The 24,438-nt window shown below is 41.1% G+C and overlaps 1 protein-coding gene across 1 annotated transcript in view; it reads left to right on the forward strand.

Annotated features, from left to right (window-relative positions):
* rims4 (regulating synaptic membrane exocytosis 4) overlaps positions 1–24,438 on the forward strand; it is an 80,990-nt gene that overhangs the window by 33,948 nt on the left and 22,604 nt on the right. The window contains exons 2-3 of the mRNA XM_033625583.2: positions 10,447–10,591; positions 22,671–22,783. Of these exons, the coding sequence (XP_033481474.1) occupies positions 10,447–10,591; positions 22,671–22,783 (258 nt within the window). The remainder of the gene's footprint in view (positions 1–10,446; positions 10,592–22,670; positions 22,784–24,438) is intronic.

The raw sequence follows: 24,438 nt of genomic DNA on the forward strand, positions 1-24,438 counted from the left end.
GCTCGGGAACACTTGACGGCGTCACATTGTCTACATTAAAAACAATGAATTTGAGGGCGCAAAAAAACGCAGTGTGTGTACAGGCCGATAACATCCTGACAAAACAACAATAAACACTTTACTGTATCCAGCCTCAGACATAACTTCAGCATTGAATAGTACATCGTACAATTGACGGTCCACTTTAGTCCCCGACAGTAAACGGGACGGCCAGGAGGTGAGCGAACTGTCCACCTACTGTCGACATCAGGTGACGGAAACTGAACAGTGCTGTTGGGTCTGAAGTGAATGAACTAACTTCGCTGTGGTGAGGCAGCTGTGGCGACCTTGACCACAGTGTTCTGGACTGGACTGAAGTGTGGAGCAAGAGATTGAAGCGTGCTTGTTGCGACTAAAGTCGGCATGGTCACAAAAAATGGGCTGCACGTGCACATCCACATACAGGTCCGTTCAGACCCCAGCAGACATGGGTGGATGACGGGACTAACATCAAATGGACCAAATCGGACCGTCAAGGATACACAAACTGTGACTCGGCCTTCACAGTGACCTATTAAAAGTCTTTATCTGACCATATATGTATACTAAAAGTTTCTGCACAACATGAGTAGATTTAGTTTTATTTCAACATTGCAAATCCTGACAGGAACATTTATGGCAAAGCTGCTGGAAAATATTGGCTTTATAGTACGTTCATAGTGTGATGTACATCTCTGTAGACGTCCTGAGGCTGTATCTGTGTTTTGAGTCATGTAGGCCACAGGGTATGACCTACGTCTGTCTGTCTGTCTGTCTGTCTGTCTGTCTGTCTGTCTGTTGGCCAGATAAGTTGGCTGAATGGGGAGCAGCTATTTTTGTGTGTGTTCTGCTTTCATTAATATCCCTCTGCTGGGAGACAAACTAATGAGTCCTGGCTCTCTGATTGCTACATCACAACTTTTATGCGTCACATCAGACAGTTTTTGTGCTACATCACAGTGGGTGCTCCACATCACATGCTGTGAACTACATTCGCCACAAACACAGTGGGCTATTTTGGAGTCTGGTGGGATTTTACTTTTTAAGTGCACGAAGAACAGATTGGAAGAGATGCTCCTGCTCATATTTAATCAGATTTTAAGATATCGGTATGCACCCTTTAGCAACAGTGACAATAACAAAATTATTCCCCGCAGGTGTTTGACCTGTGTAGGAATAACTGACATGTCTTGGACCAGAATTGTGTGTGCGGTAAAATAAAGGGGAGAAATCAGGTTGACAGAGAGCTGCTTTATATTTACTCTGCCCGCAGTCACACTGAGCTACCAGATTTTTAAATAACTGGACCAAACTTAAGATCCCAAACATCTGGAAACAAATAAACAACAACAGCTGGTCACAGAGGGAAAAAGTGATTCGGCTTGGCTTTCCAAGCAGATGCTAGCTGTCCGAACATCTGTCTCTTCTTATACTCGTAAACATTTGTTTTTCAGGGTCATTACTTGTAGCTAGTTTGGACTGCTCACTACTTAAAAAGCAACATATAGACTGTTTTTAAATCATCTAATTTACCTACAAACAAAAAAATGTGTTATCAGAATAATTTGAAACATGCTGGCTCCAGAAGAGAGTCAGTCTTTACACACCCCCATGTTATAATCTTTCTTATTAATTTATAAAGCACTTTTCAAAGCAGAGTTACAAAGTGCTTTATATGTCAAAAGACATGGAAACAACAACTTTTAAAAGAACTGATAAAAACACTTAAGTGTATAAAAATTGAGGAAATAAAAGACAGGCTAAAATCAAAAATATGTTTTAAGAAGGGACATAAAAGAGATCATTTAGTGGGGCGACCTGATTTCCTCGACAGCAAACACTCAGGAACAAACTAAGACCTCTGCCCAAGGACCTCCAAGTACGTCCTGGTGTGTACGGTAGTAAGAGGTCAGAGATGTAGCTTGGAGAGAGACCACGAAGAGCCTTAAAAGTAGTCAGTAAAATCTTAAAATCTGTTCTAAAACATACCGGGAGGCAGTGTGAAGAGGCTGAAACTGGAGGGATGTGATCACGTCTCTAGCAGCTGATTTCTGGTCATTCTGGAGTCGATTAATAGATTTTTGATTCAGGCAAGAAGCGAGTCTGTTGCAGTAATTCATGCGAGAAGAGATGATGGTGTGTAAAACTGTCTCTGTGCCTTTAAAAAGTTAAAATGGATCATATCTTTGAAATATTTCTAAGATGATAAAAACATGAGCTTTGTGACGAGCTGCTCAAAACTTAAATTACTGTCAAACCAGACTCCAAGATTTCTTGCAACAGCTGAAGGACATTTTTTGCCATCAGATTTTTTGACAGCACGGTGGTGCAGTGGTGAGCATTGTCACCTCACAGCAAAAGGGTACCCGGTTTGAATCCAGGGTGGGGGAGCCCTTCTGTGTGCAGTCTGCATGTTCTCCCTGTGTCAGTGTGGGTTTCCTCCAGGTGCTCCAGCTTCCTCCCACAGTCCAAAGACATGCAGGTTAATTGGTGACTCTAAATTGTCCGTAGGTGTGAATGTGAGTGTGAATGGTTGTTTGTCTCTATGTATCAGCCCTGTGATAGTCTGGTGACCTGTCCAGGGTGAACCCTGCCTCTCACCCAATGTCAGCTGGGATAGACTCCAGCCCCCCAGCGACCTCCAACAGGATAAGCGGTTACGGAAAAGGAATGAATAAATGCTAAAATGCCTTAAACTTCACAGCAGAAATAAACATGTTTACAGCCCCTTTTTTTTAATAACTCAACCCTTTACATTTTATTAAGCCCTACATTTATGCATATTTTAGGGCAGGGCCACTTGACCCCTCGCTCCTCCACAGCTCCAGCCTCTCATCCAAATATATGGTAGCTTCTGGCTTCGAAAAAAAAACAAGATGGTGTCGGCCAAAACATCAAAATCGAGGCCTCAAAATGTCCACAAACCAATGGCTGACGTCACACCAGCTACGTCCATTATTACATAGTCTATGCTAAAAACGCAACCCAAGACATTCAGGCTAATAGTCTCCTTATCTCTGCCTGAAAAAAGGTGCATGTGCAGTCAAGTTTCCTGACATTTTTGGGGCTCACCGCCTGGCACAGCAACTGATACGAGATGCTGACTGCAGCTTACAGCACAGAAATAGAAAGAGATGCGAAGACACAGACGGGCAGAGAGACAGAGGGAGCATCGTTATGTGGAAAGCAAATCAGGGTAGAAATGTTGTAAATAAGAAAAACTGTCAATCTCCTAAATTTTAATCTTTTATCTTGATTGCCTGCTGAGATTGCCTTTCACTCTGCTGCAGATAAAGCATGTTGAATTGGATTGAACTGAACTGAGATAATATCCCATCAGCGCCATGAAAGGGTCGCCGCGAAGCAGAGTGGCTGATGTGTCTCCAGCCATTATCCAGTTGCTATATTAGTTATGTAACTCTACTCCGCCTCAATACACCACAGGTGACAAGAGGTGACAGTAGGTTTCTCACACACACACACACACACACACACACACACACACACACACACACTAATGTAGAAAATAACATGCTTCTAAGTTAAAAGGCTCTCAGAGCGTTCCCACCGCAGGTTTGGGCACCAGCGTGGTCACTGTAGTAACAGCATCCATGTCCATGGCAACCGTGTGTGTGACACAAGCTGTGTCCGAAATCACTCCCTCCTTCATTCTCTCATTACTCCCTCGTAAATCACAGTAAATGGAGATTTCAGGCGCTCGTCAATCAACATCATTTTGCAGCTCAGTTGCCAGAAGAAAATGTCGGCATTGCACATTTCTGTAAAGCACGGATACATTTGTACGTTTAATATCTTTATTAACAACACATCTAAAGTGATGGAGTATATGAGCTGATTTTGTCATCAGGAAGTTGAGGGCAGGGTGGATGGCTTTACACTGAGGAGAGACTCCAGACAAACTTCTGATGACTTTTTGAGACTAACAAACTAACTATGTCCTGTTTTGATTACTCTTTGTGACATTCAACCTGGGTGTTTTTCCACTGACCTGTCCCTGCTTTTCCAGCGGATTTTGTACGACCAAACATGAGTATTTTAAGCCAAAACATGATCTTCTCCGAACCTTAAAACCAAGTTTTTTTTCCCCTTAACATAACCACACCTTCACCTGTGTTGTTGAGAAAAGTTAAGACACATGAACACTACTTTTTTTGTTCCATTGTTGGAACACCAGAGCTATCCAATGACATACTCAACTGGGCTGGATTTTAAAACCAGGGCTCTCATTTATAAACTAGGGATGCATGCGATTAGACATCTTAACGATTAAATGTTCGCTAGCTAGTCGTCACCAGAAATATTAGTTGGTTAAACCAATTAGTGTTTTATTCATGTACAAGGCTGCTAACTGTCATGTGGCCGCCCGCCACTAGTGGGTGCTACAGAGCCGTCAGACAGCAGCCCCCCTCCCCGCGGTAATGCTCAAGTAGACTGGAGTTTTAAAACAGCACGGTGGAAAATTGGAGAGATGTCCTTGTTGTTTATTAAATAGCGATGATGTGAAGGTGATGAAGGAGATTCCGCTGACACCGTCTTGCTTGTATATAGAAAGGTTTATTACAAGAAGTACAGCATCAAATCAAGCACCTAGGATTGCCTGAGAGGGGGTTCGAAGCCAATATGAACTGCTCTGAATAACAGCTCCAACTACCCTGCTTATATAGGTTGGTTGTTTTTGTGAAATGTGAGACAAAATGAAACAGATGACAGAGAGACACCCTAGATGGACTTCACCAATCCTTGACCTGGGCCATAAATACCCTCTTGACCCTGGGCCCCTAACTGATCATCAGACCCAGGACGTCACATACCATGTGGACCTTCAGATACTACATCCTCTCACAAAAAAAGCACGGTTTGGCAGCACTTTGATCTAGAGCAATTCAGCAGTATAAAGTTTTTTTGAGATGTTATATTATTTGTTAACTTTAAGTGAGTTGTTGTCAGATAATGTGCAGGTTCACATTCATACTGCATGGAGCAAAGTGTCTCGTACTTCAGCGGCATTTAAAAATCCGACATGGTTGTTGAATGCACGCAATATTTTTTTGGGACAATGTTTTAAATACATGACAATAAATTGGGCTAAATTTTGACTGTTTTATGAGTGTTTTCCTTTTTTAGACTAGTTGATGAGTCTTAATTCAAATGTTATTTTAGTCACCAGGATCATCCCTATTATAAACATTATGCACGCAAAAAACGAGGCCTGAACGAGGCGTACGCCACGTCCCACACAAAATTTGTGATGTATAGAAACAGACCTGATGGGACAAACTTTGACCCACGCTTACGAACATTTTGGAGACGGGAAATTGGCGACGCAGATGAGGTGGAAGCCTAATTGTAGAAATTGCTGAATATTTTTTAATGCACACCATTTTTGGCTTTTGTTTCTACGTACATTTTCAGTATGGATCCTGTGCAGTGTTTTATAAATGAGACCCCAGGAAATGTAGATGGGCCAAACATGTTAAGCAACAAACAGCATGTTCGAAACCCTTGTTTTAGCCTTTGGTGTTGACAAACTGAACAAATGCAAATAAATGTAGTAAAAAATAGCATTTTTTATCATTTAACTGTTGAAATAAAAAGATATTTGTGGTCACACATCTCTCTTGACCTGTATCTTTCTCCGTCTTAACGCCCTCTCCCACACATCTCACCTCATGACGTTTTCCATCAAGGTCAAGGAAGTGTTGAAGGAAAGACATAGGATAAATGTTTTGACGACTCAACCTTAGCCCAGATGCTTTGGAAAGCTCCTAAAAATGGTCCGAACGGCGTCTCATGAGAAGATGTTTCATAAACGATATGATTGGTGGTGTTGCTATACTGATTTGTACATCCTGCCTGATCTGATGGGATGAGAGGGACGCCAAATGGCTCACTTGATAGCTACTTCTAGATACAATATATAGTTCACACGTTTTATACCTGTATGTTTGAGTTACACATGCTGGGTCACTTGGAGGTCGTTTCTGGACCGTATGTGGCCCCCGATCTTCTCCTTTAAGCAGTCAGAGAAGGTTGACGTGAGTGAGCCTCGGTGTGGTAATTGTTGAGGCTTTTAAAGTCGCCCACTGTCTGCAGACTGTGAAGCATGTCATTCTGTTAATTTATCCTCCAGCATGTGGGGGCTCATCGTGAGGCCGAGGACACAGTGCGAAGTGTCTGCCAGTCTCTTTTCAGTCACAAACCAAAGATGTGTTTGTGTGTTCTGGTGGCGTTTGGAAGGTTTCCTGATCACTGACAGAGTTCAACTGAAAAATAATGTGTTTCAGGAGAGGTGTGTGACTTCATGCAGACCTGTGAATGTTTGGTGTTTGTGAAGACGAGCAGGACTTGAGACTGTTCTTACCACAATAGTGCACACTGGGCTGAGAGCAAAGCAGATTTGGTTGCTTGTAAATCTGGACGCAGGGCAAGATTAGGATTAGGAAGTTTGCTTTACAACTACAAAGGTTTTTATGTGGCTGTTCTGTTTGCTCACCGGGTCTCATTAAAAGTGCATCCTGACCCAATTTTCGTTGCTTGTAATCCGAGGAGTTTGAGGCTTATGCCACTCTAAAGCTCACAGTAAATCACTCTGAATTACAGCTTCAGGTAAATGTTTGGAACCAAATGCAGCCTGGCAAATGCAAATTAGTCTGTAAACTCTCAGTTCACTTCAGTTTCCAAGGGTCGTTATCAGCGGCTGCCTCTGGGTGCAGCCGAACAGACCTACAACCAATCAGAGCGACGGAGTGTGATGTAGTGTGGGCAGACTGCAGCGTGCAGAGCTAAGCTGTGATGGTGAAGCATCAATGTGACTGTAGATGACTGTTGTTGTTTCTGCCGTCAGCATTGAAAATAGTACTTAAACGATAGGTTTCAATTCAGCTGCAGCCATCTCGGTTGTTCCAACAGCGCTCCCCTTTTTGAAGCTATAGGAATAATTCAGGAAAAATCTGTAAAATAGGAAGTTTAGTGACATCACGGTATTGATGGTTTTTGATTGTATTATATGGGATTTTTCTTTTTTGTTGCAAAACCTTTAATTTCTGTAAATGAATTGTTTTCGCGCTTGAATTACAATATTTTACCTTAATTTTATGTTTTTGTGTTTGGCAGCCACTGACGCCAGTTATTTGATTGTTTTCCAATTTTAATAAAAATGTTAGATTGTAATAATTCAGGAAAAAAAAATATGTAAAATAACTGCATTTCTGTGTAGAACTTTGAGTGACATCACTCTATTGAAAGTGTAATAATTTAGGAAAAACTTTGTAAAAATTACACCGTTTTCCTTCAAAACCTTCAATGAAAATTTCTGTATATTATTTTTTTTTAAACGTGCAATATGTAATTTTCTGCCGCTAGGGGTCTCAAACCAAAACAATAACATAAGACAGAGTTGGATGATGTCACGAAGTAGTGTGGGATCATGGGAGTTGTAGTCATATAACAGATACAGATCTGCCGCTGGCCGGAGCGCTGGTCCCCCCAGCTGGCAGCAGTGCTTGCAATACACTGGTAGAAATGATTAATATTTCGATAACATCAGCCAGATGTTTGCTTACCTGTCTAGTAGAACACACGTGAGGTCGGCGTCGAATTGTAGTCCTATATTTTCACAAAGCGCTCTCTATCTCGGAAAGGCCACACCAATATTTATCCTTGATTTAGCTCTCTTCTTATCCCAAATTCTTCTGGGATCGCTTGGTTGACCCATACGTTTCCGTTTTACCAGCTTGTTTACCGGGACAGCTTTGGTGTCAGATCATCATAATCATGATCCATGACGAGTTAGCTTAGCCTAACAACAGTAACGTTCATTCTCTGACGTCTCATCCGGTCTGCTTCTTTTTCTTCTCCTTCATTTAATGTCTATGGTAACTGGAGTTACGTTGCCATTGCGACCTAATGACACGGTCCGTAACTTATATTAATATTTCATATTTATCTGGGTTTGAAAAATTGTTGGAAACATTTCTGATAATCAAAGTACACAACTAAACAAAATATATAATATTGGTTTAGTCGTTTTTAGACATTTTTATGTGGAAAAACTACATATTATACCTATAATTAACCTCCTTTTTATTGTTTCATGTTTCAACATGGGTATTAATTTGGCCTTAGTAGATCAACTGACGGTGAAAATAAATTGATTAAGAGAGGAAAAAAAGTAATAATAATAATAAAATTAAATTGAATTAAATTTGATTTAATTTAATTAAAATAAGTAAAAAAAAAATAATGAAAGATAAAAATTGCAAAAAAAACTGTTCACAAAAAAAAGAAAACAATTAATGTGTAGGGTCCATGACCCAGTAGATGTGCACAAAAAAACTTTCACTTAGTCAGGCAGGGAAGCTCAGGCACCAATGGTTGACTGTTTGGCATAAAGCATTTTTGCTACTGACATCTCCACACGTTATATCCAGTAGGGATTATAGCCAGTGATTATGGGAGAGAGAGTGAGGAGGCTGCCAGCTAAGTGTTAATTTTTTTATTCTGCTTTAAAGCCAACAAAAAGTGTTGTAATTTTATTGCTTAATTTAAATTGCAATACTGGTATTTTACTTAAATATTTACAGTTTTTGTTTGGCAGCCATTGCCATTTTTAAAAATTGTTTTTACAGTGTAGATTTATGCTTGCTGTAGTGTCCCAGTGTGATGGTGAGTGAGCTGAAACAGGATGTCATTGCATATTTGAGTGAAGTGAAATTCTCCACAAGTTGTCAGTCATAGTTTCAAACCTGCCCCATAAAATAGTAACAGTTGTGATTGGCCCAACCCATCTGAATCCAGCTTTAAGTCTGCTGCCCAGTCGGCAGAACAAAATGTTGGCATTGAATGTTTTTGTAAATCATAAATACATTACATTTGTATGTTTCATATCAATGTTACTAAAGTGATGTGCGGTCTGACTTTGGGGATAGGAGGTACCATGACACCTGGGTGAGACATCTGCAGACCACTCTTCGAGACCAACAAACAGCAAAACTGTTCAGTCGGTTTTGTGCCCCATAAACCAGGTATTTCAAGCAAAAACATAATCTTTTCCGAACTATATTCAAGTGGTTTTTATGCCTAAACTTAACCAAATACCACGGCGTTACTAAAACTTTGCCCTATATATTAACATGCTAATGTTACATATCCGTAGTTTGCAGAAACGTACAGTGCCTTTCTGGCGATTGGGTTGAAATGTCTTTGAACAGGAGGGAGACCAGATGCATCTGTCAGAGGAAGTGAAATGAGCTCACAGATTCATCTGCTCCCCAGGCTGTAGGTGTAAACTACATGCTCATGAATATCCCAGGTAGTGTAAGCTTGACCTTTATGTTGTGCTGTAGTGACAGTAGTGTTGATGTATGACAGTGCTGTGGCGTCTGCTCGCAGACTAACACAGGAGAGAAGTGATCATATGGAACCAGTCAGGAAGCAGAAGCAGTAACCCAAATCTGCCAACAGCCCGTCCCACGTGAACGATAGAAATAGCACCGTTCTAGGTCGTTCTTTAATAACTGCAGAACTAACTTCATGGCACTCTGCTTGTGTGTGTGTGTGTGTGTGTGTGTGTGTTCCAAGCTTCCTAAGGCATTTTTCTTCCCATAAGGTGATTGAAACTGTCTGTGGAGAAAGAGAGAGTACGACATCGTGGCTGTAACACAGGAACACAAAACCCTCTGGAGGTGAAGGAGAGGCCAAAATATGTGTTTTATTTGATCGATTTCACCTTAAATCCACTCACTTGAAAAATTCTAGCATTTATTCAGTCAGAAAAGCGGCAGTAAAACACACTAAGCTCCTTTATGAAACGGACAGCATTACCGTTTTACATAAATAGTGTGTGTGTGTCTGTGTGTGTGTGTCCCACTATTAAAGGAAAACAACTTTCCTGTCCTGTCCTAAAAACAAGGTCAAAGACCTCGTAGTGGAGAACTTCATTATAAAATCAGCCTCTATCAACCCGCACGCACAAACACACACACTAACACACACACTAACACACACAGGACACCTTGCAGCCAGAGATAGGTCCCATAAAGTGTGCCATGCATCGATTTTGTGGTCTATTTTGCAACAAGATGTATGTCTCTGCTCTGAGGGGGAATCGAGTGCTTTTGTCCTTGGCCTTGTTAAAGTGATTTCTCATCACCGTGGTCGTCCTTAGTCTGACACTGATGAGGTCACAGCAGGACAAACAGCTTCGACTGGACAGTTTACACACAAATATGGAGACTCCTATTCTAATATTTTAGACAAAAAAAATCTGAGGTTTGAAATGACAAACTCTACACTGGCATCCTCCACAACAGTTTCCTGTGAAAATATCTCATCTGCTTTGGCAGATAAAAACCCAGTTCCACATGCGTATAGCAGCTGAATGTATTTGTGTTTGTCTCTTTCCTGCAGTGGACACAGAGGGCAGGAAGTTGAAGGGAGGCATCCAGAGGAGCACAGAGACGGGTCTGGCCGTAGAGATGCCCAGCCGGACGGTCCGGCAGGCCAGCCACGAGTCTATAGAGGACAGTATGAACAGCTACGGCTCCGAGGGAAAGTAAGTCACTCATCAACACAAACACAAGCTGAAGTCTAACTAAATGACACTGTAGTCAGTTTATCGGAATCCAACACTATTAGATAATATTTCATGACGACGCATTGACATGTGTTTAGGTACCTTTTTTTAAGTCCATTTTGTTTCTTACAATTATTTAAGGTAGTTTTGCCTTTTATTGGAAAGCTGATAGCGGCATCTCAGCACACTGAACTGCCAACTCTGTCAAAAACATCCCGCTCGACTTCACCACACCACAGACTGTAGGGGTTGTAGCTGCTGTTTTAGTGGGCCGATCGTACGTCACGTTAAATCAAAGAACGCTTGCCATACACATGGTATTTTTTTGTATTGATTTGCAAATGAAAATTATTAAACACAGGCACTGCTTGACTGTTTGGATACTACTTGGTACCGGGTAATTTACCTTTAAAGGTATCGAGTACCAACACCCAGCCTTGGGGCTCAGTTCCGACACATACACACAACACACTCCAATCTTGTAACAGATGCTTGGTCAGTAGCCCTTCAAAGTATGACACTCTAGGTACCCTCTAGTTTCCATTTTGGACACTTCCCCTGTATTTTTCTGCTTGGCACATGCATTGTTTCTTTTTCTAATAAACTTAACCCAGCATAGTTTTAATGTTTTTGGGATGTCCAGGTAGCTCACTGGGTGAAGCGGCACAGGTTTGTGTCCAGCCCAGCCAAGCTAATGAGAAATCAACACAAATCAACAACTTAGCCAACACACAACAATTATAAATAAGCAAAAATAAAAGGTTACGCTATGTGCAAATTTTTTTTTGGTACTGTTTTCTGGATGCCCTTTGTCCTTTCATTTTTGCTGCGTGTTTATGTATGTTTACACAGTTAAAATAACTTAACATTGACTTTTGGTTTCACACGGTGAAAGTCCTGTGATTGTTTCACCCCCAGTAATCGGTACCTAAATGTTGAGGCAGAGCGTACTGTCTGTAGCTCTGGTTGAGGGTGAGAGGCTGTCAGCAGATAAACAGAGATCTGCGTGGGTACATGAGACCCTAAAAAAGAGGGTGGATCATGGGGAGTACCACCAGTTGGTCCAGGAGCTTCTCCTCCATGATGGCTGTTTCCAGGAATATTCTGACTCAGGGGCAGTCAACCTGCTGTCTATCGTCAGGCCATATAGCTCTGGGTATCCAGCAACCACTACCACCAGTTTCTCCTCCATTGTTTACCACAGAAGGCCCGCCTCTCAAATCATCTGATTGGACAATGGCATAAAAAAGAGGTGACGTGGGGCGCTTTTCCGCTCTAAGTTGTTTTTTCAACTCAGGTTTCAATGCAGAAACACGAGGCGCGTCACAACTCAAAAAACGCAAGCAAAAAGCTTCATTCTCATTGAAAACAATTACAAACAGCCGCCTCCAGCTGCTGAAATGCTTTCTGTGTGATCGAGGCCTGAGTCATCTTCTCTGTCTGTGTGTCTGGAGCACATCTCAACAATTTGAGGAACAAACTCCCATGAAATTCAGAGGATTCTTTAGCATTCGTGCAGTTTTGCACTCAGAAATCCATTTTACTTCCCTGCCTGAAATATCTCCTGCTCGTCTGTCACTATCATCCATCTGACAGAAACAGTCAGCGGGGGAGATGGCACACAGAGAGAGTAAAGCCCAGTGGAAAAGCAGCACCTATGACATCAGCAATACTAGTGTAGTACTACTGAACACACACACACACACACACACACACGGACACATGCAGATCAGTGCCAACCTGGCTACCAGCTTGAATTCCTACAGTTACATAACGAGAGGAGACAGACAGACAGACAGACTGACTGACGGACTGATTGGGGCTGGGAGGGTTTAACGATACACAGAGGAGCGAGGAAAACAAGGAGAGGTAGAGACTCACAGAGGATGATTGCATCATTGAGAGTGTTTGCATGAATATTAATATTCCATTTATATTTGGAATATGTAGATATTTTGTTTATGAGCTGCTGCATGGAAACGTTAGCTTGTATCTTAGTTTATACAGGCTGATGTTGGGTTACTGAAGCGAAGCAGTATACAGTATAACTCAGCAGCTGTATAAAAGAAAGAGGTATTAGTTGTTTTGTGTTATTGTCAGATCGACACCAGGATCATTATCAGAATATTAATAAACATGTAAACAAACTCAGAGAAATAATGAGGAAGTATCAGACGGAGATAAAGAGGGAGGTGTGACCTTTGATTTCACACTGAGCCTCTTTGGTTCAACAGTGTTTCTCCTCTTCCTCCTCAGCCAAGTGGACTCAACTAAAAACACAAACCGATCACATATTATTTTGTCCACTCACAGTCTCGCCTGCAACGCTGCTCTGATAGAAACATAATGGCACCAGTGTTATGTTTTCTATTAACATAATGAGGTAATGTTGTTCATTAACATGTCTGGTAGGTTGAAACTGGATCAGTAAAATGTTCACAGGTGACATTCACAGTATTTGGTTGAACTTGGGGAAAGATTGTGGTCTTGGTTAAAGAGATACTTTGCCGATTTTCAACCAGCTTTGTATCCTAACAGTGTGGGTAGTATGTGTGAATAAACTGTGGTAAACTTCCCTCCATGTTACCAACGCCTAGATCTCCCTGCTCATCTCATAGATCAAATCTGCTCCGCCAGGTCTCACTCCGAAGTCATGGAATACTGGCACTTAGTCAGTGACTTCCAGCATCAAGCCGAGTGCACAACCTAACGCACTGACGGATTGACGCTGACCAGAAGTCATTCATTCCAATGGAGGTGAAAATGATGGATAGTAACGGACTAGCGCACAGCACAGCAGCAGTTCCGTTGACTGTCGGAGCGTAGAGGCGTTGGATTTTTCCTACATTGACAAGATGGGAAAAATGGAGCGTAACGGTGCTGGAAGTAGGAAATAAATTGCAATCGCAGTTGTAAACAAACAATATTTCATTTATTTAAGCAAAAGAAAAATAAGCATAAGCTTTTTTTCCACTATTAAAAGTGATTGTTGATCGTAGGTTGATTTCTATATTTTCGAATTTCGCGTTCATTTCTATATATATCAGCTCTTTCAATAGTACACTACTCAACTCGTCTCAGTTCAGTTGGCAATGTTACAGTGATAGTCAACATGAGAGATCTTCGCAGGAAGATATTGCTAGTTCGTCTGCTAGATGACTTTGCTAACAGCTCTCGCTGACAGCACGCTAGCTAGCTGCCCGCATCTGGCCAGGTCCGTCAACGACGTAACCTCATGGCATTGTTCTGGGGGTGGGGAATGCGTTGGGGAAACGCTCCATTAAAACAGGAAAAATAGGTTGCACACCCGGCATCAGACATTGACATAAAAAGCCAAACTTTATCGTTAGCATGATACGCCATCAGGTGCTTATTCTGTATCAGCGGCTGGTGGACGGCAGCGTCAGGGGAAAACGTGGTGGGACAACAACGTAAGTTAAGGGGGTTGAAGTCCAAGTAGTGCAGATGGGAGGTGTGGTGGATGGGTCCAACAACCACTGACTTTCACCCTGGAGGCCGGTGTTCACTTCCCGTATGAATATAAAGCCAAACCCTGTTCTTTTTTCCAAAACCCAACCACTTGCTTTTGTTGGCTAAATGTAACCACATGTTTTGTAGTTTAAGCAAAACAAAGTGTGATTTTTTGGTGTTGTACCAATGTAGTTCTTTTATTTTGAAAGAGACTGTGTGTAAACTGTGCTTTTCTTGTGAAAACAGAGGTGTATTTTGAAAACAGACGCACTGATGCATGTAACAAGCTGAAGCTGACTCGGCATCCCAGAATGTCAACAACCAATGCACCCAGGGTACCTTGCACGTTGTATGTTGACGTGGAAAGTCCATCGCCAAATGTCACTATGCGACAAGGTCCAAGTGAGAATGTTGTTGATCTGCGGGTCCTCGGGTGACACGTTTCTCTTCATCCGGCTGATTTTTGCTGGCTCTCAGGCTGTTGCTTTAACTACAGATTGTACGTTCGCATTTTCATATTCTGGCCACCACGGACACAACGAGTATGAACGTAGATCATGTGAGAGAGCTGCCCCTTTCTCTCGATCTCTCAACTCTCTCAACAGACAAAACTTAGATTAAATAGTGAAACTAGGCAGTGCTGATCAAATATAAACCAAAATTCTGTTACTGTATTTACTGTAGCTTATATAGACCACGTAACTTGTCTGACTTTTAGTTTTACACGGGACATAAGCGGTGGTCTCCTGGGTGAAAGTCCTGTTTAACCCATCCATTGACACCAACCTCTTCTGTGTGCAGACTTTAAGGCTTTTCACCCTCAGTTCCTCCTTTGCTCCCATCATAACTACTCAAAGTCACCACCCAATAATAAATGTAAAAATAGACCTATAGACCAGATCACTGTGACGTCACTCTAACAATGACAAAAACTTACTGTTCCTGGTAGAAAACTGGCAGTTGATTACAATTACTGTTTATTTCTGTTGTCATTTTCATGACAATGGTGGTCACATGGTGGTCCGATCTAACTGACTTTTCTCCTGCGCTTATGTTATGTACTTTGTTGCGTTGCTTGTGTCTTCTTAACCAAATCTAATGAGATGGAAGCTGAACAGTATACTGCTGTGGACAGGGCTGCAGCAAAACATATTTTAGCCACCTAAAAGAATCCACATCAGTGTAAATGTACGCTACATTTCAATATTTGCTCCACTTTCCCTTACAGGTTAGCTCATCGGCGACACGGTAGACCAGCAACTCCAGTGTTCTGCTATGTAAAATTACTGTGTTTGTCAGTGGAGTCTGTGTCTTTGATGTAGTGGCTTCAATTCCCCGTCAGAAAAGACGGTGCAAATATTCTCAATATAATATAAACTTAAACTGATATTGATGTTTTTTGGTGGGCTTTTTTTTAGGTGGCTAAAGATGAAGTAATTGATTGATTTTGTGTGCATGATGCAGGGGGTTTCAACCCAGAACAAACATTTTGATTTGGTCTATATGGGTGAATATGTGTCTGGAATCATAGCATTTGTTGTTTTCTGCTTGAAGAGCGTCACATCCTGACCTTGATCCCTTAAAATACAATTAATTGTCAGTGGACAGGTAGGGAGAAGCATCCTTTAACCCCTCATAAAACAAGTTGATGGAGGAGACTGAAGGAAAGACTGACATTGAAATACTCATATCTGTCATAGTGTGGTAAATTTTATGTTTCACTGCTCAATAAATCGTCGTTCAATTGATTCCCTGTGACCCTGCAGAAGATAAGCGGGTATAGATTATAGATGGACAGATGAAAACTACAGGGAAATAGTTTTTCTTTAAGCCATTTTAGTTTTTCTGGGAAACATCCCGACTGTGGCCTTAATGAAAAGATGTTCTTCCCAGCAAAATTTAAAAGTTAGGAAACGTCTGAATAATACCATTGTTACATAATGGTTTTATTATCTCTTGATTCGGCCCGACAGAGGAGCTGAGTGGTTAAAATGTAAATCTGTTTATATGCTCTGAGCTACAAGCATGACTGCGCTGAGGGAAACTACAGTTGAATCATTAAACTGAACTGCTGCTGCTGCAACACAACATTATTTAAATCAGCAGCAGCAAACCGCTGCTCGTCCTCCCGTCTGTCTGTGTTTCCGTCAGCTGTTTGGCTCGCGCTGCTGATTGAAAAGCTCTGAGCCTGCGTGTGCACGACTATGAATAAGCACTTTGTTAGCTAACACCATCCAATCACACTTATGAGCTTACTGATTTATGGTCCGGGCAATTCAGGACCAGGCGTATGTGTGATGGTGGTGATGGATCTAAACAACCTTAACAGGAATGGTTTGCTGTGTTTGTGTGAGGAATATCAGAATTTTGCTGAACACATCGTCTTTTTTTGTCCGGCTCATGTGACTGTGTGATACAGCGTGGTCAGCAAAGACACTGTTAAAGTTAAATTTACTGCCTTTTTAAAAAGCCACCACTTTTCTCCTGGCAACTAACTCTTGGCTGAGCCCCTCTGGCAGTACTGCTACGACTGTGATTTGCAACCTTGTCTCCTGAAAGGTTCATGTATATGCTACTAATTTGCAATGGCAAATATGTTGAGAAAAAGACGTAATGCTGATGAGAACGAGGCAGTGGTGTGTTCAAGGACCGTCTTTATCATGTGAAACTCAAGAAAAAAACGCAGGTGCTCTTGAAGGAAAGGGTCGGCACATGTGAAGAAAGAATGAACTTCAGGCACTTATGCGTGGAGCAGGTCCACCATGATGAAGACCTTAGGATCAAAACCAGTCGGTGTCTTAATGTAAGCAGACATGTTTTCTTTAATAAAGGCTTTTTAAATTTCATTAAAGATTTTTTTTCCTGCTCCACATGAGTGCCTGAAGTTATTATGAATCACAAAGTGAATCTATCTGCTAAATGTTCACTGACAGTTCACTGTATTTTAGTTGTTTTTTCTAGTAGTACGGTAACTAAGGCCTCATTATGTTTGATGCTCATGTTGAGGCACTCAGAGTACTTTATTAAAGATAAGGGAAAGATCATCCTCTTGGTTTAAAAATGCCAACTTGAAGCACAACACAGGGTGTGTTTAGTCTAGAATAATGTAACCAACCAAGACCACAATCTTTGAAAAGAAAACAGAAGAAAAGAAAAGAGCTAAGAGATGATAACGTAACATAACGTAACGTAACGCAACGCAATGTAAAGCAACGTAACATAACGCAACGCAACGTAACGCAACAAATGAGCATTTAACTACAGTGGCTGGCGCAAAAACACTTAAACATGAATGGCCCATTCAAGAGCCAGTGTTTGGTTTGTCTGTTCTGGGCTACTGTAGAAACATGACGGTGCAACATGGCGATCCCCGTAGACAAAGACTTGCTCTTTACATAGATATAAACGGCTCATTCTCAGGTAACAAAAACATTCTTGTTTTCTGGTGATTATACGTAACTAATGGACTCTAGTGATGTCTGCGATATGTTGACGTAAAGAGGCCGAGATCGTGGATATCTTTGGAGGTGATCTCCGTTTATTCCTGACAGCAAGCGGTAAAAACAAAGTCCTCCATCAAATACGACCATATAACTCAAGGCCCTACACAAATTAAATGACACGGGAATATGTTAGCATAGAATGAACACTAAAATACAGAAATTACTATGAGAGCAATGTCACTTACCTCTACCATGGAGCACAACAGCAAAAAGGAGAGAGATAAGGCAGGAGATGCCCCTTTATAGATGGGGCACCCTGAAAGGTGAACGAAGGGGTACAGAAACTAAATATCAAACGTTCCACATATTGACTATGGAGGTCTAAGCATGTCAGGTAATAACAACTGAAACTCTGTCTTAATCTTATGATGTATTTATTTACAAGTCTGACTGCATTTTTTAAATTGTATAATCAATCAATCAATCAATCAACTTTTTTATTTAGACTCCAGGTCCATTAAAAAAGACAGACAAACATACAATATTTAAAAAAGACAATCATGCCAGTGTTTCCACATAGCAGACTGGTATCGTACAGTACTGAGGACAGGGTTAGTCAGCATCATTATAATGGCATTACAAGAACTGTTAAGTCGACATATAAATTTGAATATCAATCGTCTCAAAAGAGCATGAAATGTGATAACTTGTACTTTACAAAAAAGTTCACTTGCACTATACCATCTTGGTTTCCCAAGCAAAATTCGCAGACAATCATTATACGCAACCTGAAGTTTGCGGATGCTGGCCTTTTTAAACTTAATCCACAAGGGCGCAGTATAAAAAGGGGTGCAGTAAGCCCTGAAAAGACTCACTTTAACCTTCTCTGAACACCAGGAAAATCTTCTGGTCAACAAATTTGCCTGCATATATAAAATATGACGTTGTCTATTCATATCATCATCATCATCCGTCATATCATCAGTGATGATGTGTCCCAGATATTTAGTTTTAGAGCAAGCAGGGAGCACTTGTCCTGACAGGTAAAAAGATGGAAAAATGAGGTCCTTATCTCCTTTTACTCTGCAAATCATAACAGAACTCTTCTTAGCGTTATAATTCACATGAAATTTTACACCATAAATCTTGCAAAATAAACTTTAGTATGTATTCACTGACTAAGAACTGTATGATGTTAATGCACATTTATACAATATAGTGCCGTAAGTTACTGTTAGTCCTGGTACTATCGTACAATAGGCCTAGCATGAGATTAGACTTTTAGGTTTTCTTGCTTCAGGTGCTTTCTCTAACAGCAGCACAAACAAAGCTGATCCAGTTCATGTCTCCAACGTCACATGCTGACGTTGGAACACCTGAATGAAGAATTAATTCTTCACCTTCATTCACTTACCTGATTTAAATTTACAACACATAAATAAACACTCAGGAAATAAATCATAAAAACTTAATAATATAGGCAACTTCAGCGCACGGTTTACATTGAGCGTCATATTTCTGTGAAACTGCTGTGTAATCCCCAGATGTGCCTCACACACACCAATATTATAATCTACAGCTCAGGATTTTATCACCCAGTAATACCCACTCGGCTAATGTTGCTTGACTTATTGCATGTCAGCACTCTTTGCACACACACACACACACACACACACACACACACACACACAGGATTTAGCTCATTATAACGTCTCTCAATCTAATATGTCGATTTATTAATTCCATGTATAATTTACGCATTGCAGCACACACAAGCTTTAAGGGCACACAGACATTTAAATAGTCAGAAACACTAAAAACACACAATGGCACAAACAAAAACAAATAAAATGACACGTCAGGAGTATAAATTTATATCAGCTATTAAAGTGACCTGCGATACGCTCATGTTTGGTAACGTCTGCATACAGGCCTAATCTAGGCTAAGTGACTTTGTGTGTTAATCACACTGGAGAGAGACTGCCTTGTAAATTATTTTGTGAGGACTGCTGTGTTGCAAGATGGAAGTTAATGTTAAATGTGAGCCTGTGTGCCTTTGTGTGACTTTGTTGGAACAATCTAGTAAATTTTTTAATACCTTTTTCCTTCATTTAACAATGAAGACAAAGCTGTTGGGTAATTTAGGTCGCAGTCCTTGTGGAAGGACTGCAGTATAAAGAATAATACACCTGTTCCCTTAAATGCGCAGCTAAAGTACTCTCATCAGAGCAGGGATGAATAAAGATTGTGCAGCCGTAAACTAGAATGAAATATGAAAGTAGAGACAAGGGGGAGAGGAATGAAGGTTAAAGAGATGAAGAGGAGGAAAAGGGAAGAAGGAAGAAGGGGGCTGCCATAGTAATTTATAAACAGACTCCCCAGAGTCAGACTATGTGGTTTTAATAATCGGAGCACATTCAGAGGTCCTGGATGTTTGGAGATGTATTGACAACTTGCAGGGCTTGTTAGTTCACTCTTGGGCTGGGAAGCTATGCTAGCTGCGAAGCTAGCTGGATTACTAAGTATGAAAAATGGTGACTCACCGGATGGAGACTGTGACTAAAGCTGCCATTAGTCGGCTATTAAAGCCAACATTCTTCCTCCCTTCACTATTGCGAGTTACCATTTTCAAAATCCCCTTTGCAACAGAAAACAATAACCTCCAAGCTAACAACCTACACACTGAAAATGGAACAACTTGAGAGAGTTTCTTCAATTTTGGCACAAACGTTCATTTAGACTAAAGAATGAACTGATTCCATTTCGGTGGTCAAAGGTCACTGTGACCTTGTGTCCATCTCAGTCTTGTGAATGCAATATCTCAAGAACACGCTCATGGAATTTCTTCAAATTTGGCACAAACGTCCACTTGGACTCAAAGAGGAAGTGATTAAAATTTGGTAGTCAAAGGCAGGGTTGGAAATAGATATAGATAACCATTGTTTTTCTGGCTGGTGAGTGAAACAGATCTAGCATCCACATGCATATTTTACCAGCATTTGTCTTGTGGCTGGTGCTAATTTCCAACCCCGGTCAAAGGTCAAGGTCACTGTAACTTTGCATCCGTCTCAACTTGGTGAACGCAGTGTCTCAAGAGAGCCTTGAGGGTATTTTCTCAGATGTGGCACAAACCTTCACTTATGTTGTCTTCACGCCAAACGCGATTTGAATTTTTTGCGCCGCATTACTCATGTTTTTGAAGTTTAGAATATTTTGTGTTGACTTGTGTCATGTGTGTAAAAATCCTGAATCAATGAATCAGTGAATTATCATCTGCCGATACATCCTTTGCGTCATACGTCCCCAGAGGATCTCAATGTCGTTTGGCTATCGTGGTGCGAATCCATTGCTGCAGTTCAGATTTTTCATCTCTCAAGAATAAGTGTATGACACAAAATTACACTACTCGCTTCATCAATCAATCAATCGCATATTTCACTCACATCCATGGCGTCCATCACGTCAGGCGACAGAAATTTGCATCTTTACATTGACTTTACATGTATTTCACTCGCACAAATTGTTTTATTCTCACCTCATGTGAACACAACATTAGACGCAACGATGAACTGATTGTGGTCAAAGGTCGTCGTGACGTCACCAAGGTTTTCAGTCATAACTTAAGAATTCATGCGCTACTTATGACATGATATGGCATAAATGTCTAAAAGAATAAATTGCTAATATGATGACATTTTACATCCAGAAGGCGAGACATTTGGTCAGATACTGAATTGGTGACTCTCATGTTGGGTGTCCATCTTGAATCTGTGGTGATTTCATAGATCCTTTGTGCTGCCAGGGTGAAGATGTGTGTGTAGCATCCTCATTTAAGAAGCTGTCGCTTCTTTGTATCCATATTTGAAGCATTGTCAACTGTATGAGTCTGGACAGACATGGATGTAAACTGTGACTCCAACTTGACTGGTTCACAGAGACATACAACAGTGAGGGGGTGAATCTAGTTTCCCCTATGGTAGAATTATAACGTGTGCTTCCAGACCTTTCTCTTGCACTGTGGAGATAGGTCTGCCTACTTGCGATGAACAATAACTTAATACAGTTATTGTATTTACACCATTGGCTCCTGTCTCATGAGTTTCATGCCTCTGTTGCAGAGCAGGTGTCACAACCACCAGGTACCTCTAGCAATGAAGAACACTTCGGTTGATTAGCCTTGTGGACTCCAGGGCCGTGGGCCAAACCTGAACATAATGTTCTGGCATTGGTTGTTGTGTTTGTAAAGAAAACAGCGTACATCCGGTCCAACTCCACATTAACCTGTTTCCTCTCTTCGTGGCTGTTGACCAGCCAAAGTCCAGGACCTGCAGCCAACTGTTTATTTTTAGGCACAGAAGATGCAGATACAGCTGAATTTTTTAGCTTCAACCACTTCCTGGGGGACTGGTTTAGTGGTGTTAGGTGAGCTAGCAGTAGATGCACGCTTTCTTTTGTGTGGTGATCAAATTGGATGGTCTAGGTCTGTAGAGAGAAAATAGCCATCTCATTCTATCTCCAACACTCAGCAACTCATACTAAAACAATCTAAATACATAAAAAGCACTACGGTTAAGAGGAAAAATATGTATTTCTCGATATGGGTGAACTGTCCCTTTAAATAGAAAGCTCCTCACAGGAAGCAGTGCTCTGAGTGAAAACAGTAATCTACCAGGAGTGGGCTCGTACACATGTGGAGCATCACAGATTGATGGTATACATCAACATGCATCAGAACATGTTAGGGTGGATTTGTCCTTCCACTGAACACACACAAACACACACACACACAGTTGTAGTGTACCTGGCACTCTGCCACCAAAGCACTCTGAGCTGATTTCTTTGCATACACACACAAAATAAGGACATCGGGGGTCAAACTCTGAAACCAGCAGTCTGAGTTTAATTTCAGGGAGCCAATTTGAGAGTTGGGAGATTACCTAAGTCGAAATAGGAGCAATCACTTCCTGTTTTCTTTCCTCTTTATCCCTCCAGACTGTTTTTGTCTCTTCGCTCTGTGTCTCCTCTCCTGCAGTCTTTCATCATCTTCCAGTCTCTGACTCACTGTCTAATTGAAGTACAATGAGAACTGCCTGCTCAAGTTTAACCATCTGTCTCTTTGTCTGCCTCCTTCACGCTCTCTGCAGCCTAAACTACAGCGGCATGTGTCTGGCGTCGGACGCACAGTTCAGCGACTTCCTGGATGGGATGGGACCCGCCCAGTTTGTTGGGAGACAGACGCTGGCGACAACATCCATGGGTGAGAGAGGACGTATTTGGGTCACAGCCATTTTGCAAAGCTTTTTCCTGCAATGAGCCACCGCAGCCTCTCAGCAATTTATATATGTTAATGAAGATGGCTAAGGCAAGACTATAAACTTTAAAGTTCTGTATGTAACCTTCAGACAGTCCATGCTGTTATTGATTCCTCTCTCTGAGGCCGTTAAATAAGCTGCAGTCAGCATCCTGTTGCTTGCGAGAGAGCAACTGTGCATCGGTCAAAATAGTGAATGAACAGCTTATATATGTATCAATCAATTCAAATATTTAATTGTGATTAATTGTATGATTGTCTATAGTTAACTCGAGATTAATCGCAAATTAATCACACATTTTTATCTGTTCTAAATGTACCTGTAAGTCTGTCCAGAATAACCTCACAGGTACAACAACAGATGGACATATTGACCTGAATGTAACTTTACTTAGTCACACTAAAACAATGTAGTGTCCAACCTTATTCTTTTAAATGTTAACTAAACATCCCCTGGTTTTTTTTTAAGCAGCTCGAAGTAGATTCAAAAGACTTTCTTTATCCATTTCTGCTCATGGAGGTTTGTTTCTGTTTGCCATCCATATCCTTATTGCTGCATCATAAAATGTCAACAAAGTAAAAGATAAAATTAAACAGCCGAAACTAAAATCAAGATAATAAATTGGAATTTAAATCAATAAGATAGCAATAAAATAGAAAGACAGCTCAGATAAACTCAAGATACGCTTGGCGATAGAAGTATGTCTAAGAAGAAACTTAAATGAAGCCAGTGACCCAGACAGCCGTATATCCTTGAGCAGGTTGAAAAAGCTCTGTCCCCTTTGGTCTTTAGTCTGGACTCTGGAACAAGCAGAAGACCTCTGCCCGAGGATCTCAAACTACACAAAGGTTCATAAGGGACTAAAGGCCTTTGCACACTGAGGGCCAAATTCACAAAAGGATTGAGTGGCTTTTGTGGCCGCTAAACTGGTAAAAATGGAGCAAACAGATACCGTCCAATTCACAAAGCACGCGCAGAGGGTGAAATGCTCCACTAACTGCGCTGCCAGGCAGATTGCGTCTCGGTGCTCTGGTGTTATTTGCACGTATTTAAATGAGGTAATATGCATATATTTGGCGCAAAAATTGTCCCTTTCTATGCAAATGAGCCTCATTGATAAACAACGTCTAATTCACTAACACTAGCGCTAATAGCCACACGCAGTTTGAGTGAAGTAAATAACGTCTTTAGAAAGCTGGTGCAACTGGGCGCTCCTCTGTGGAAGCCTCTCGCCCAGACTTTCCAGTGATCGTCTGTTAAACCAGTCTGTAAATGATATTTTGACATTATTATTGTAATCATTATTACTTTAATGGCATCCGAAGATATTGATGCGTTGAACAGGTGACAGTCTGCGGTCGTTTTCAAAACGCACTTCTGTCACGCACTTCAAAAGCAACTTTCAATAATTTATTTTATGAAACGGGGGAAACAAACGTGAACAAAAACGGTTCCATAATTCATGTTAAATTCAAAAGATAACGAAAAAACAGCTACAAGTGAGAGGGAATAGTGATAAGGTGGTCAAACTTGGTCAAATCCACAGCCTCAACCCATCCGACACTGTTAGACTGACTCACCAGCAAACATCACTACATGA

This window comes from Epinephelus lanceolatus, chromosome 1 (genome assembly GCF_041903045.1).
Source record: "Epinephelus lanceolatus isolate andai-2023 chromosome 1, ASM4190304v1, whole genome shotgun sequence".
Lineage (NCBI taxonomy): Eukaryota > Metazoa > Chordata > Actinopteri > Perciformes > Serranidae > Epinephelus > Epinephelus lanceolatus.